Raw genomic sequence first — 16,866 nt, 5'->3', positions numbered from 1 at the left:
GCGTGTGAAATGAGTGCAATTGTGCGGTAGTTGGAGCATTCTTTGGCACTTCCCTTCTTTGGGATTGGGATGTAGACTGATCTTCTCCAATCTTCTGACCACTGCTGAGTTTTCCAAATTTGCTGGCATATTGAGTGTAGCACCTTAACAGCATCATCTTTTAAAATTTTAAATAGTTCAGCTGGAATACCATCACTTCCACTGGCCTTGTTATTAGCTATTATTGTTATTTCTATTTCTAGAGAGAGATAATTGGTTACATCTACAAGATTTTTCATATCAAAATGTTTCTGCAGTTTGGCAAGTGTGTTTTTGTACTTGGCTTCCTTTTCCCATAAAAACAGAATATCATCAACAAAGCAAATGCAGTAAAGTTTGTGCTGGTTATTTTCTTTCACAAACACACAAGAGTCAGCTTTCCGTTGTTTAAAACCTAATGAGAACAGTACCTCTGTTAGTTTAGTGTGCCAGCATCAAGGGCTCTGTTTCAAACCATACAGGGATTTCTTGAGTTTACAGACCATTCCCTGTTTAATCTGTACACCATTAGGTGGTAACATGTAAACTGCACCCCCCCCCCTTCCTCCACCCCTGGTCACAGCCAAGGTCAGCAAATTGATTTATCCTTGCCGGAAGAGCAAAGACTCTTCTTTGGCAATGTTTGGACAATGTTTAAAACAAATACATTTCAACAGTCCTGGTTAAGGATTAATGAAGCACTTTGCTCACATTGCAGTTTGCATAAATAGCAGATCATAAAGAATCAGAGGCTTTCTAACAGAAAGGAAGGTTCTGCACAACTGCTGTAAGTATCTGTCCTCTTTGGGTGCCTCAAAACGGTCACTGTTTTGCGGGGGAAGTTCAAGCGCATACCAGAAGCTTTTCAGGCTTGTGCAGTTAAAGTGGATAAAAGTGTTTTGTTGCCCTACCGCAACAAATCCATTGCTTTGGAAAGCAATGGGTAAATATGCACTTAAAAGTGTGGGGGTGAACAAATGATAAATTGGAAGATGTGTCAAAACAGCATAAGCAAATCAGGATGAGTAAAGGATAAAAGCTTATTGACATGCAGACCAGACATAGGGCAGTATCCAGCCAGTGTCCCATCAGTGCCTGGATCAACGTTTGCACAGTGGAACTGTTGCTCAAGTTTTAATCTTTGCACTGACGGAACACGTTATTTAGATACTGTCTGTAGTCAATCTACCATGCAAGCAAATCAGGATGAATACAGAATAAGCAAATTCATCTGGATAAACCGGGGGATAGAGCAGTTAAGTACTGCTTCGCAACGTATTTGAAAATACTGTGCCGTATTTTCAAGTGAGTATCTTTAAATCTGCCTATTCTCCTGAAAAAAAACTGTCTTTAAGTGACTTCTTGTTGTCCATTATCAGAGCCAATAAGAGTGATACTTAAGATTTTTATTTATTGCACTACTCAGAATCATACATAAACTTACTTTAATGTCCTCGTCGCTCAGGATGTTGGGTAATTGTGAAAGTTTCCCCAAATTTCCCTTCAAATTTTTGTGCTGTTTATGTTTGTACACATAAACCGGAGAAATGAAAGCATATTTTTTGTTTCCAAGTTTAAAAATGATTTCTTTGTACTCATGCATGAAAAGGGGAGTGAACATCATCTGGTGCAGAAAAGCATACGCATTTCCAAGATCGGCATGTATTATAGAGTTTTTTTAATGATTTAGAAGAAAGTAAACATGACTATATTGAAGAGAGAATGTGATTGCATGGAAAGAGCATGGGGGAAGGGCCAGAGCTCGGGGTAGAACAAACCATGGCATCTTGAGGCAGGGCTAGGAATGCCCACTGCCTGAAACTCTGGAGAGCAGCTATCAATCAGTGTAGACAATACTGAACTAGATTGAACAATGGCCTGGCTTGGTTTTAGGTAACTTCCTATGCTACTGCAAAGCATGGGAATCAAATAATGCCATTGGGAATGTACCAGCCCTCTCTGGCCAATGCCAGCTCTAAAACACTAAATGCAATTTAATATTTATCACTGATAAGAAGTGACAGGCAGAGGTTTGGCATAGTGCTTACTCACAAGTAGATCCAATGTAGAAATGGCCTCCACCTTGCTATTTTTAATTCGCATCACAAACTTGTGTTTAGCTTATAGCTACCCAGTGTAGTTTGAACTTCCTTTTCTAGCATTTGAAACCTAGACTCTAGATAGATGATGTTAGATAGATAGATAGATGATAGATAGATAGATGCATCTGCAATTGAAAGCTATAGAACCCACCCTATTTTTCTGATTGTAAGTTGATTTTAATATTGTCTTACGATATAATAAATTTGTAAGACTGTCATCATGCTGCAGTTTAGATAGTTGCTAATTGGCGGCTTTGACAATTCCAACGTGATGGCAAACAGGCAAGTGAGCAAGAAGCGGGCAGCCCAGGCGAGCTGTTTAAAGGTGAGTAGAAGGCATGTCAGATAGCAATTTGGCAAACCACTCACCCTCTGTTAAACATCACAGCGTTTAAGGGAGGGTAAGAGATGCCTCAGCTAGTGGTTTGCCAAACAGCTCTCTGAAGTGTCTGCCAGACTCCTTTTAATAGAGGTGAGGCTGGGGCTAGTTGCTTGAGGTGAACTGTGAGGGGAGGGTGGTTGGGGGAGCTATAAGGGATAGGTGATGGGTGAAGTGTAAAGGAAGGGAATTGGTCAGGTGTAAAGGAAAGACTAGATATGGGGTGAGGCAGATTGTTAAAGAGACTAAACATTCCCTTATATTTTGTAACCCAATCTGTGAATTTATGGTGAAGGGACAGTGAAAAAAAGCTCCAGTAAATGGGAATAATTATCATTTAGGTCAAATTGTCACCCCACTTTTAAATTGCTGCTTTTTTTTTCAAAATAGAGGCAAATCATTACACATTCATTTTTAAGGCTACCTTGCACCTGCAATCTACATTGCTTCAACTCTAAAATAAAAGGTGAACATGTGCAAACTTTCACATTAAAAAAATAAATGTATGAATTTTATGTTTAAATTGTGAATATTGTGCTAAAAATCCAAAATGCTTAAAAGAAAAGTTATATTGAATAAACAATAAATACATGTAGTATTTTAAACTCTTAAAGTCATCCGGTCTGCAGTCCTGGTGACTGACTGACTGATATTTTCACAGCTAATTGGCTCACAAGAGCTTGCTTTTGGCTAACCTGCAATAACTGCATGTATGTCGCTTTAAATTAACCAAATCCTATGTGCAAAATGGCACAGTGGCACCAGGCATGTATCCCCTGGCAATGCTATATTTGCACACCTGAGACTTTTCAAAGTCCAGGATGACTGTCATAATCATTTCCTGCAACAACTATTTGTTATTGTACTTGGGGATCAAAGTTTGAGTTTGATTGGGCTGTTTTTGGTTTATTTATTTTATTTGGGTATGGGGTTTTTGGTTTTGTTTGAATTTCTAGATATTCTGATTAGTTTTTTTAGATTAAGCTTCTTGCAAGGGAAATGTATTTCAATCCCTTCAAGTAACCAAAAATGAATTGCTTTGTGCGTACTCCAACAGGGGTAGTTTGCTAGTAGCGAAACTCTTTAAAGCAGCCCACCACAACCTACTGCCCTCTAGAATTTTTTTTGTACTACATCTCCCATCATTCCTGATCATTGGCCATGATGACTGGGGCTGCTGGAGTTGAAGTCCAAAAGATCTGGAGGACAACAGGCTGGTGGAAAAATCCATTGCTCCGAGTAGTGTCTGGGTGACACAATACAAAAGTCATTGAGTGCACTTGTATCACTAGAGTTCTCATTTACTTTATTATACACTGCATTTATGTGTCAGCTTTTTAACAAAGCACTCAAATGGTTTACAACCTAAGAGGATCAGTCACATTAATAGAGGATAAGTTTATTAACAGCCACAAGCCATGGTGGCTATGTTCTGCCTCCGCTGTCAGAGATAACCTGTTTGTGAATAGCAGTTGCTGGAAATCACAAGTAGGGAGTGTTGTTGCAATCAAGTTTGCTTCCCATAAGCACCTGGTTTCCCACCGTGAGAACAGGATACTGGGCAAGATGGGGCTTTGGTTTGATTCAGCAGAGCTCTTCTTATGTTCTCACTGGGCAACCGTGGACATTGTCACATCGTCCACATTTATGCCATGCCGTAGGCAGCTAGACCTACAAAGCGGGGGTTGGCTCCATACCATGTGCACACTAACATACCCTCCAACATTAGGGATGTCCTATTCCATCATCAAGGGATGCAGGTGGTGCTGTGGGTTAAACCACAGAGCCTAGGGCTTGCCGATCAGAAGGTCGGCAGTTTGAATCCCTGCGACGGGGTGAGCTCCTGTTGCTCGGTCCCTGCTCCTGCCAACCTAGCAGTTCGGAAGCACGTCAAAGTGCAAGTAGATAAATAGGTACTGCTCCAGCGGGAAGGTAAACGGTGTTTCCGTGCGCTGCTCTGGTTCACCAGAAGCGGCTTAGTCATGCTGGCCATATGACCCGGAAGCTGTACACCGGCTCCCTCGGCCAATAAAGTGAGGTGAGAGCCACAACCCCAGAGTCGTCCGCGACTGGACCTAATGGTCAGGGGTCCCTTAACCATTACCTTTATTCCATCATCATCATCATCATCATCATCATTTATACCCCACCCATCTGACTGGGTTGCCCCAGTCACTCCAACATATATAAAAACATAATAAAACATTAAACATTTAAAAAACCACTTCCCTATACAGGGCTGCCTTCAGATGTCTTCTAAAGGTTGTATAGTTACTTATCTCTTTGGTTTGGGGGTCACATAACTCCATGCCCACCAACATTTCTCCAATGAAAGTAGGGATGTCCTAAGGAAAAGCAGGACATTCCAGGATCAAATCAGAAACCGGGAGGTGTTCTGTAAATCTGGGACTGTCCTTGGAAAATAGGGACACTTGGAGGATCTGCACTAAAGCATAACCAACATGTGCAAATCTATATTGCAGATAGATGTGTGCATATTATGGCGTTGAGGTATGCATTGTGTTTGGAGTGGAGCCAGTAAAGCACATTCTTGACTGAAGTTTGACAACGCATTGTGAAATGCTTCTTCCATCTTCCTCTCATGTTGACCTTCAGGAGACGAGCTGACTCTGAATGGGAGCAAGAACTGTTTTGAGTTGTTGTTGTTGCTGCTGTTGCTACTAACACATTTTGTGGCAAGTAAAAAATCTCTCTCTCTCAATTCGCAGAAGAACCGACCGGAAGAATGCACTCTGCCATCTTTCTCTGTTTGATATTGGCCAGCCTCTCCAATGGGCATCATCAGGGTCCTGATGAAAAGAACAGCACACAGCTAACTACTATATATCCAAATGTTGGCCGTTTTGCAATTAAATTTATTAGTCTGGCTTTTTCAGCCTCACCTGATGCAAATATGTTCTTCTCGCCCGTCAGTATTGTCTCCGCCTTTTCCATTCTTTCACTGGGGGCAAAATCTGCCACACGCACTCAGATCCTAGAAGGCCTTTGCTTTAACCTGACAGAAATCCCAGAGAAGGAGATCCACCGGGCACTCCATAATGACTTTTCTGTGCTCACTCGCTCAGATTCTGGGTACCAACTCGAGCTAGGAGACGCTCTTTTTTTAAGGGAGGGCCTGGAGGCATTACCAACCTTTATGGATGACGTCAAGGCTTTTTATGCCGCAGAGGTGTTGCCCACAAAATTCCAGGAGCCAAAAGAAGCCGAGAAACAAATCAATGATTATATAGAGAAGAAAACCCACGGGAAAATTTCGGAGGTCGTCAAGGGTCTTGATCCAGATACCTCACTGGCTGTAGTGAACTACATATTCTTTAAAGGTACGCTTTGGGGTGGGGGATAAATTCAACTCCATTCAGATTTTAAGACAAACCTTCTAATTTGAATTTTCCGAAACTATGTGAAAGCTGAAACGCAGCAGTTCTTTGAAATCTGCATTTTGCTCAGAAGGGGCTCATTGGCTCAGAGTAAATCCCATCTCTAGGCAATCCAGTCAGATGGGTGAGGTAGAAATAATAAAATAACTATTATTTATTATTATTATCAGGGAGAATCCTTTGCCTGTGACTTGAGGCATGTATCTGTGGACAAAGGCATGGAGTGAGCCAATGAGCCCCTTCCTTTAATCCCCCCAAATATTTAGTCCACAAGCATCCCCTCATTTGCTGGGGAAAATCTTTGAGGGGCTTCTGTTTGTGTTCCCTTGGATGTGTGTAGTTCCCTCCATATGACCAGGAACACTGATAATGTCGCACAAAGTGTCCTACTCTTGTTCAAGTGAGCTCAGTAGAAGCTGCCTACAAAACCTCCCTGCTCAACTGGAGGGAGATGCAATTCATGTGAGGACCTAGGGGGTAGGGTTTGCATGCATATCCCTAGCCCCTGACATCATTCACACTTTGAGTGATCGCGAGTCCAGGCAACCTTGAGTCTCACAGGTAATAATAATAAAAAAATTATTACTTATTTGCCACACATCTGACTGGATTGCTCCAGCCACTCTGGGCACCTGCCAACAAAATATTAAAACACGGAAAACCTCAAATTTAAAAAACTCACCTATACAGGGCTGCCTTCAGATGTCTTCTAAAAGTCAGATAGATGTTTATTTCCTTGACATCGGATGGGAGGGTGTTCCACAGGGTGGGCACCCAGCTGTAACATGAACACATTCAACCTACATTTCAGCTATTCATTATTTCACCCCTAAAGTCTCTTACTGTAATGTCTCCACCATTATCCTAATTGCAGCACAGAAGGCATTTTTGTTGCATGACCCACAATGGCCAGGGTGGTAATGGTTAACTCTTCCCTTCCTAGCTACAACTCCCCAACCCCCGGCTCAAAAGAGCCCCCTATGCCTTATTTGAGGCCAACCATAAACTTTTTTCAGGCACAATTATTGTACAGCAGTTTGGGGAGGGGAAGGTCCACAGCAGATGGGGAAAGCTAACCTTTTCTTCCCCAGCCGTGGCCTTCTTAAAAATGCTTCCGTATTTAGGGTTTGGGGTGGGGATTCCTAATGGATCCAGCATCCAACTTTTTATCCAGTGTAATTGAAGCACCGGGAGGAGGTGGTGAGGTGGCGGAGAGGGATGCCCCAAGTGATGCCTGTGGGCTTGGATCCCACATTTGACTCCCTCGGCTAAACAATAAATTTCCTTTACTTTCTTATTGTGTAAAATGCACTGCTCTGGTGCAGTTTTCATTGCTGTAGTATTTGTTGAGGCATGTGCAAAGTGCCCATCCCAATGTCAGCAGGGTGTGCAAAAGACCAGAGAAACAGTAAACGCTTCTAAGAAGAGTCACTTGCTTTACTGACAATAATGCAGTTCCAGATACACACAGCAGATACTTCCCTTACAGCATACAGACCACACTCTGGCTGAGAGCAAACTTGCCTCCAAACACGGCAGCATTTATATTGTAGTTTCTGCTGAGTTGTTCTCACATGGTTGCTGACTCATTCTCACCATGTGCAGGTGTAGGCAAACACACCCCAGTTAATCAGCGCACCAAAAGCAATCATATCTTGCCCTTTTCCCCCTCTGCATGCATAAACATATATCAACCATATTCAACCCTACATAGCAGTTCAGGAACCTGTTCTGCAGTCTAGACTGCTGCAGCACTGTGATGGGAAAACAAACGGTGACTGTCTATGAACCCGCTGACATGTAGCAACAATATCTGCCAGGAAAAAAAACACTAATATTGCAAATAAGATCAAATGTTGTGATTTGAAAGAACTGTGTAATCTCTCCGTAATGTGGTGGTGGTCTCTTCTTTTCTCTTAAGGTGCCTGGGAAAAACCTTTTGATCCAGCTCAGACAGAAGAAAGGGACTTCTTTGTGAATGAACACACAACTGTCAAAGTCCCAATGATGCACAGGCTGGGCTGGTTCCGGTATTACTATGATACTGAATTGCATTGCCAAGTGCTACACATGGACTACAAGGGGAGTGCCACCACATTCTTTATTCTGCCAGATTCCGGAAAAGTCAAGCAGGTAGAGGAGGCTTTCTCATTAGATACTTGGACCAAATGGGCAGTAAAGGTTCAACGGTAAGTTTTGTGTTCCTTCTTTAATATTTTCGTTAGGTATATTTGTAACCAGCCAATAACTTAGGGCGAAGCGCCACTGGTCCATTATAATGTTAAAATGCATTATACAAATGTGACACCAGAGGGTGCTGTAGAGCAGTGATCCGTCAGCAATAGGAAATTGTATTAAGAGCTATATTACGGGGGGGTTTTTTACAGCGTTTTTACAGATCTGTGTAGATCCAGCCTTATTGTCTTGGATTACCATACCACTTACAAGGTAAAGGACTAGATGTGGGCCATATAATATAGGAAAGCCTTTCTGAATGTTAGTTCTACTCTTACTTTGCCATGGCAAGCTTATCTAGTCATAAGACTACTCCTAGCAGTAGCTGTAGGATAACCAGCCTCATATAAGCAAAATGCTTGTGTCTAATTAAAACATGAAGGTGTTAATGCCACAGAGTAAGCTGCCCTGAGACAAATGACTGGATGCTTCCCCCATGTCACATACAGAAGCTGACTTGACTGGCCATTCAAATCATACTTTAACATCAGTAGTAACCAGAATCGTCTGCTGCACCTGAGTACACAGCTCTGTCTATTCATAGCTCTGTGGGATGTGAGCAGCACTGTGGTCTAAACCACTGAGCCTCTTGGGCTTGCCGATAAAAAGGTCGGCAGTTCAAATTCATGTGACAGGGTGAGCTCCCATTGCTCTATCCCAGCTCCTGCCAACCTAGCAGTTCTAAAGCATACCAGTGCAAGTAGATAAATAGGCAGCACTGCGACGGGAAGGTAAATGGTGTTTCTGTACACTCTGATTTCCGTCTGGGTGTTCCTTTGCACCAGAAGCAGTTTAGTCATGCTGGCCACATGACCCGGAAATCTGTCTGTTAATCTATTAGCTGGCTCCCTCAGCCTGAAGCAAGATGAGCACCACACCCCATAGTCATCTTAACTGTCCAGGGGTCCTTTACCTTTACCTACAGTTCTGTCCATCATCATCTTGTTGTCACTCCCTAATTTCTGCCACCTGAGACAGCTGCCTCACTCTGCCTAATGCTATGGCTGGCCTTGTTCTGAGATAACATATATGGAGCTCCTCAAACCTGAAATGTGCTCTGTAAATGCAAAGTATAACAGATGGAATATTCTTTCATGCTGCAACAAAGGGAAATATTGCAGCTCCATTCACAGGCTGTGGAACTGGGTGCCATTTTGCTGAGTACCATTATACTGAATGGGGTGCCATGCCACAATGTTTTGCACCGGCTGAAGCCTTTGAAAAGTTCTCAAGGGCAGCCCTACATAAAGTTTGTTGCTGTAACATGGCATTCAGCAACCTGGTGCATGCAGGATGTTTTAGGCTACAGCTCCCATCAGCCCCAGCCAGCAGGGCTGCGCTAACTAGGGCTTATAGGAACCGTAATCCAAAATACATGGTACGTACCAGGATAGTGATGGTTGCCATAGCTGGACAAGGCTCCAAGCACATTGAGTCTCAATGAGAATATGTTTCTATCATATCTGCTTGGGAGCCGTGAGATGCCCTTTTAGATGTCAGCCTTTTGAGCAAATAATTGAAGTAATTTCTTGTATCTTTCTGTTCCTGAAGTGCTACAGCATCTGTGTTCCTTCCAAAGTTTAATATTTCTGCCAGCTATGAACTAGAGGAGACCCTCAGCAAAATGGGCATTACTGATGTCTTCAGTGATCAAGCTGATCTGACAGGAATCACTGGGCAGCGTTTGAAAGTGGGAAAAGTAAGTTGAAAACAAGAATTCCCATTAGTCACATGACTTCTTCTCTCTTTTTCTTTTTTCTTTTTTGCAAAGTATCTTGTTTTATTTGGGCAAATTGAATTAATTGTGCTCCATCTGTTTAAATTATTCTTATTCTTATTAGTTAAATTTGTATACCACTGTTCATCCAAACATAAAAATGCAAAATGAGAACACAATATGCATAATAAAACGAAAACAAACCAATAAATCCCCTTCGTCAAACACATTTAAAAGGGGTATAAGATTTTAATCACCCAAAGGCCTAGTTTAAGAGGAATATTTTCACCTGCCACCTAAAGATATATAATGAAGGCACCAGGCAAGCCTTGCTAGTAGGTGCTGGTAAGGATGGTAAGCAAAGACTCCCTCTTACAAATCTTAAGGACCATATTGCCTAATAATACGAGTTGCAACACACCACAGAATTAAGGAGATGAGGACCAGAGAAAGTGGACATATCAAAAAGGAGCTATACAACCTGCTCGTATGAATGGGAAATGAAATTGAGCACAACTACGATAAATTAAATAAAAGTTACATTTGGCAGGATTAAAATTTAGCCATAATGTAGGCCCAGAGCAGGTGGCAGAAGTGTTGGATACTACAGTCATACCTCAGGTTGAAGTAGCTTCGGGATAAGTATTTTCGCGTTGCAAGCTGCGGTGACCTGGAAGTAACGGAGCGTGTTACTTCCAGGTTTCGCCACTCACGCATGCGCAGACGGTCAAAATGACGTCACACGCATGCGCAGAAGTGGCAAATCATGACCCGGGCACATGCAGATGCGCGGGCGCTGGTTGCGTTCGCTTCTGGATGCGAACGGGGCTCCGGAACAGATCCCATTCACATCCAGAGGTAACACTGTACTGGGGTCTTGGCAGCTGCCCTAGGAGACTAAGTATTGAAGCCAGGCCTTGTCCACCCTGTTCTTTTTTTATTTGAAGACATGTATTTGAAATAGGACTGTGCCATATACTGTCTGACTATGATATTCTCTCCAGCGTTAGCCTCCTCAGTGCCAACAAAGCTCACATTCCTGAACATTAGGGTTTGCCCCAGAGTTCTGATACCCTTTGGAGTCCCTCGCTGCTGAGGGTCTCATTTGCCCTCATAGGCATTTATTGTGATAGGTTGCACCAACCCATGTGTTTTTGTGATGTCACCTCAGCAAAGTTACTCATTGACAGAAGGGGAAATCACATAGATGGCCAGAGGTATGCGGCAGTGAAGACAAAGGCCTTTCAAAAAAAGCATTTCCTTCACAAATGAAATCCTTTTCTCCTCTCCAAACTCTGATGTCTTTCTTTGTTCTTCCTCAGGCTACCCATAAGGCTGTGCTCACCGTGGATGAGAAAGGGTCAGAAGCAGCGGCAGCCACTGTTTTGGAAGCCATACCTATGTCTATGCCTCCAACCTTAGAATTCGCTAGGCCTTTTTTTGTGCTGATGTATGAAACACAGACCAACTACACATTATTTGTTGGCAAAATAGTAAATCCCCTTCAGCCCTAAGTGTCAGTGAATTCTGAACGAAGCTTTGGAATAAAGCATTTTGGCAACCCAAAGTTAATGTGGAGTCCTTCTCTTTTTCAAACCAGAGGCAGTGATGTGGGAATGAAAAGGAGTCTCCAAATACTTCTTTTCTGACTATTTTCCATGCTCCCTTCAGAGCATAAGCAGTAGGTGTCCTGGTATTGTTTTTTGCAACAAACCAGAGGTCAAATCAAACATTACAGCCCCCACACAGGAGAACCATGAAGAAGACTGTAGTGTTTCCTGTGATTTTTCAGCTGATCAGATACAATCTACACTTCCTACATTGGTTGCCATACATCCAGATTTTCCTGGACATTTCAGCAATTTCAGCCCAAACACTGTTTCGGATGGCAGAATCTCAACTCTGTCTGGGAAATTCCAGGCGTATGGCAGCCCTACAGGTGGTTATTGTTGTTGTTGTTGTTTACATTTATAGCCCACCCTTCCTCCCAGAGGAGCGCAGGACAACAAACACACAAACAGTAAAGCATATGAAAACAATTTCAGTACAGAAGCAGGCTATGAAATATGTCTAGTTGAAAGGCTTGTTGGAAGAAGGTCTTCAGTAGGTGCCAGAAAGAAGATGGAGTCGTCATTTGTCTAATGTTTAAGGGGAGAGAACTCGCAAGAGTAGGTGCAGAATGGCCCTCCAAATTAAGGTAAGATCTGCAGGAGGCCCTCACCTGCAGTAACTGATTGGGTACTGTCAGATGACAATGGTGGTTGCTCGTGAGTAACCAGTCAGGACTCCGACCTGTCTTTTACAGGCTTTATTTTGGTGCAAAACTATTTACAGTACAGAACTACAAGTTCATGTCTGCCTCAATCGCTAGCAGAATCCGGGAGTGGTCGTTTCTGGGTCCTCCCCCAACATAATAGCTTAGTCACCCCCAGTCTTTTCCTTCCTTCTTTGCGTTTTACACCTCTGCACAGGGTGGGCAACGGAAGAGGCATGCTTCCCTCCTGGCCGGCTTGACCAGGAGTGGTGCTGAGGCTCCCAGCAGCATCCTCTGGTCCCTTCCCCTCTTCCCCACTGGAGGTGTGGCTTTTCCCAGGAAGAGGAACTGCTTCCCAAGATTTTCTGAGGTTCCCTATAACCCAACTGCCCCTCTGTTTCCCTTCCCTGTTCCAATGTCAGTCCCCTGACATTCCCGATTATTGTCCATTCTGGCTGAAGCTGATGGGAGTTGGCTGGTGTCCAACCACACTTCAAGGGACTCACATTCCCACAACCTGACATGGATCATCTTCATGACACTAATTCACAGAAGTAGTTTTCAGAGGTGCTCATATTTGGGGCGGGGGGAAGGGATAATATTTTGAGAGGAGCCCAGCTGGGTTAGATTCATTTCTCCCAGTGGCCAAATGATGAGACACACACAGAAATGCAGCTGGAACATGAGACCCAGCAAGTGGCATTCTAGAAGCCATAGATAGCCTCATCTGCACGAATAATAGCACCATAAGCACAAATCATCATGACTGCAGAATAAAAAGGAGATCAAGAGAGGCCCCAAGGATCTGTTACAACAAATTCTCAACAGTCACCCAAACTGTAATCTTTGATTTTTGAGTGCTTGCTTCTCTCCTTTTTTATGTGTAGTATAAATGTCCCCTAGAAGGTTTCTGTTCTGAACCATTGAAATGCCCCCTTTTATTTCTCTGGCAGCAGTTTCTTCTCAGCCCCATTGCTGATCTTCTTGGCCTTCCCTGTCTTTGGCCTTATTTATCTTCACTACTGTTCAGCGGTTGCTCGTGTTTAATTGTTCCCCATGGCATCATCGCATCAGATTTTGATGACAAAATCACATACTGTGGCGATCACACAGGGTCCCCGGACATTTCACCGTCTATTGATCCCTGTGCCACCACTTTATTTCTCGCTGCCACCACCCAGGCCCTACCTGGTAAAATACTGAGTCTGTATATTTATTGCAGTTTAACAAGTGTGTGGTTTCATAAACGGTCTCAGTCAACTACAATCATGGGATGCCTATCCAGACCTATAACTTCTGCTACCTGCTCTCACTCACTAAACCACCTCTCAGATATTTACTTGTCTTCCTGGCTCCTAACTGTTCCTGACTCAGCTTATTTTGCTACACTAACTCAACCTACCCCCAGACACTATCCCAATTCACTCCCACTCCTACCAACCACCCAGCTCCCAACAAACTCCTCCCTTCTCCCCTCCCAGAGCTGGTTTTATAGTCCCACTGACTCCACCCCCCAGGTTCTGATTGGGTAACTTGTTTAACTATTTCACCTCCAGCATTCTCATATGTTAACGTCACATATACATAGTTTTCTCTTCAGTCAATCAGATTCAATGGTTGTTGGAGGGCACAAAGGAGAGCATAGGAAGGGCCCTGCTAGATCAGATCTAAAACCCATCTCAATCAGATGCCCATGGGAAGTCCACAAGCAGGACTTTCTGCAACAGTGCCCTGCCCAAGTGTGGTTCCCAGCCACTGGCATTCAGATGCACAGGACCTCCAGTGGTGGATGTTCTCCATGATTTTGCTTATCATTATTATTTTTTTAAGTCATCTAAATTGGAACAAAGGAGTCCAGAAACAGTAACAAGAACATGAAAGCAACTGGGAGAGTAAAAGGGGGGCTTGAGCAGTATGCACAATGAATATTAGCATACTTGTTTAAAAGATGATGATGATGATGATGATGATGATGATGATGATGATTTTAGATTCATGAAAAACAAACAGGAAAGTAGATGATTGCACTGGTGCAAAAAAAAGGTGACAGAAGTCACCCACGCCTAAGTCCTACTGTATCCAACGGAAGTCAAATCTGCCTCACCTTCATTAGGTTTTCTTTTGACTCAGATAATATACTTCTTAAGCAATTTCGTACCATAGTGTCAAGCCAGGAGCACAGCATCCTGTAAGCACATTGCCAAATCTGTCACTGGTGTGGAATAAATCATACTCACATGGAGCCAGCTCTTAAAACTATACTCCAGTTTCCAGGGACAGGATTGCTTCAATGGCAGGTGCACATTGGACAGATAAATCATAGCAGTATTCATCTCCCAAGCTTGGCTTCCTACCAGTGACACCTACAGAGACTACACATATGCTACCTTGACTGTCAGTTCCTTTGCATGCTGGCATCCATCTGTTTGAGAATGATTATGCAAGAATAGCTACACTATGCTTGCATCTACACTGTTTGAAGAACCCCTTCGTTCCTTCTCATGTTCACACATGCATGGCTTCATTGGCAGCTGAGCTCCTGGGCTAGTCAGTTTGATCGATTCGATTGATTTAGATGCCCCTTTCCACGGTGAGCAGTGCCTAAAGTGGTTTACAACCACTTTTTATCAAAATGCAAAACAATGAGTCTAGGGGGTAGAAGGAAGTTTACAAAGCATGCCTGTAAATTCAAATAAGACCAGAAATCAGAAGTTTATAGAATACAGAACAAATTCAAGACTAGAAAAGATATAAATACATAAAAGCAAAGCAGAAAAGAAAGTTATCGGACTATGCAGTTCCAACTGCTGGTGCAGCGCTTTGAGCACTTCAGCAGCCTGTTTTAAATACAGTTGAGGATCTTCTCAGCAGACTGGATTATTTACAGCTGCCTCCCTCATCTCTCCTCCGGAGGAGACCAACAGCAGCAAAAGGGAAACGCTGGGGAGGGCAATGATGACTGGAGACACAGAGGTGTGTCTTGCTTGTTTCTCGACCCAAAGCTATAACTTGGAGGCCTCCCTGGAAACCCAACGAAGAAACAAGATCTGCAGGAGTGTTAATGCTGTGAGCCCCTCCACCCTATGCACGGGTTGTACATGTGTGTAAATAAAACTGCATATCCTAAAAGCACCACAAACTGCATTAACCTTCATTCCAAGGAAACCGAACCCAGGTCAGCACTGGAACTCCTGCAGTCTCTTGCTGCCCAGAGATGTAGGTTGCACATCACCTTGTGTTCTCTGGGCAGCTTGCAAACATTCTGCTTGCAGCACTGGCTGAGGGGGGGGGGGGAAGTGACCATGTTTGGAAGAGAGAAGGGAGAGAGTTTCAGGAAGCCCTTTGTCCTCCCTCCCATCCTGCTAAATTCCAGAAACAGAGCCAAAGGACCATCGATCCTCCTGATTGGCTGGCTTGCTCTCCAGAAAACATTTTCTGGTTTCTCTTCAGATTGTATCAATCTTAGGCCTTTTACAGAAAACATTTTTGGAGAACCTTGAAATCCAGTGGAATCCAGTACAGGCAAAGTTTGTTTGTCTCCCTGATTTTCCTTGCTTTTAATGATGCAATAGCGAGAGCTACCAGGGAGTATAAATGAGCAACTGACACAACGCTTGTGCTTTCTCTGCCAAAAGTCACAATGTCCATTCCAATTAGTGTGTGTGTGTGTCTGTGTTTTCAGTTTTTCCCCCTCTCGCTGCTCCTGTGTCCTCCTTGGCCCCCACCACCTGGGATGAGCAAATGTCTCTATCATGTTCGTTCTTTGCATTTCCTCTCTGTACCAGCCATTCTTCGCAGCCTCCCACTCTAACACCCACACGGCAACGATTCCTTTCCCAGTACACAGCCATTTGTACAGAAGGTGGACTCTGCTCTGCAATCTCTGCTCTTGCACAGCCTATACTAGTTCATTATACTCTTCCATTTGATACCGGCATGGGCTTGTTCAGGAACACGTCCCATGGAAGCTGAGGCAGCCTCTCACCTTTGCCTCCACCAACATTTAGATGCATAGCAAGATGCTGGCAAACAACACTAGCTCCAGTTTCAGGGGGCCACTGGTAAGGACACCCCCTAACCCTAACCCCAGCGACTGCTGTCCGCCCCCCAACTACAGGTATTATCTAGAAGTGGGTTAGGGCTGGGCGATATCTGGTTTTCAGCATCGTGACAGATCACCAGCTAAACATTGTGATATAAAGGTAAGAAAGGGTAAAGGACCCCTGGACAGTTAAGTCCAGTCAAAGGGCACTATGGGGTTGCGGCGCTCATCTCGCTTTCAGGCCGAGGGAGTTGGCATTTGTCCACAGACAGCTTTCCGGGTGATGTGGCCAGCATGACTAAACTGCTTCTGGTGCAACAGAACACCATGACGGAAGCCAGAGCACACAGAAATGCCATTTACCTTCCCGTCGCAGCGGTACCTATTTATCTACTTGCACTTTTGACGTGCTTTCGAACTGCTAGGTTGGCAGGAGCTGGGACAGAGCAACGGGAGCTCACCCCACCGCGGGGATTCGAACCTCTGACCATCTGATCGGCAAGTCCAAGAGGCTCAGTGGTTTAGACCGATAGATCACAATGTCTGAAATAAGGATAGAACTACGCAGAGGTGAACAGTCAGGCTCATGTCAGGATGCTGTCAGTGGCTCCCGGCTGGTTGTCCAGGAAAGTATAAAGACAAGGAAAGGTTTCTTACTGTCCTTTTTCATTTCCATATTTACAGAGAGAGGCTATAGAACCCAGCCTCTTGCATAATGGCA

At 43.8% G+C, this 16,866-nt stretch overlaps 1 protein-coding gene across 1 annotated transcript; it reads left to right on the top strand.

The window, feature by feature from the left end:
- Positions 1 to 683: 683 nt before the first annotated feature.
- Positions 684 to 11,416, top strand: LOC310676711 (alpha-1-antiproteinase-like). Its single transcript, XM_083438817.1, has 5 exons — positions 684 to 805; positions 5,229 to 5,840; positions 7,819 to 8,086; positions 9,684 to 9,831; positions 11,172 to 11,416. The coding sequence occupies exons 2-5, from the start codon at positions 5,246 to 5,248 to the stop codon at positions 11,361 to 11,363; spliced, it is 1,203 nt and encodes a 400-aa protein (XP_083294943.1). The 5' UTR covers positions 684 to 805; positions 5,229 to 5,245; the 3' UTR covers positions 11,364 to 11,416.
- Positions 11,417 to 16,866: the final 5,450 nt, after the last annotated feature.

Source organism: Podarcis tiliguerta (genome assembly GCF_965153285.1).
Source record: "Podarcis tiliguerta genome assembly, chromosome: 1".
Lineage (NCBI taxonomy): Eukaryota > Metazoa > Chordata > Lepidosauria > Squamata > Lacertidae > Podarcis > Podarcis tiliguerta.
The sequence above is the reverse complement of the archived record's forward strand: the minus strand, read 5'-3'. Positions and strand labels throughout refer to the sequence as shown.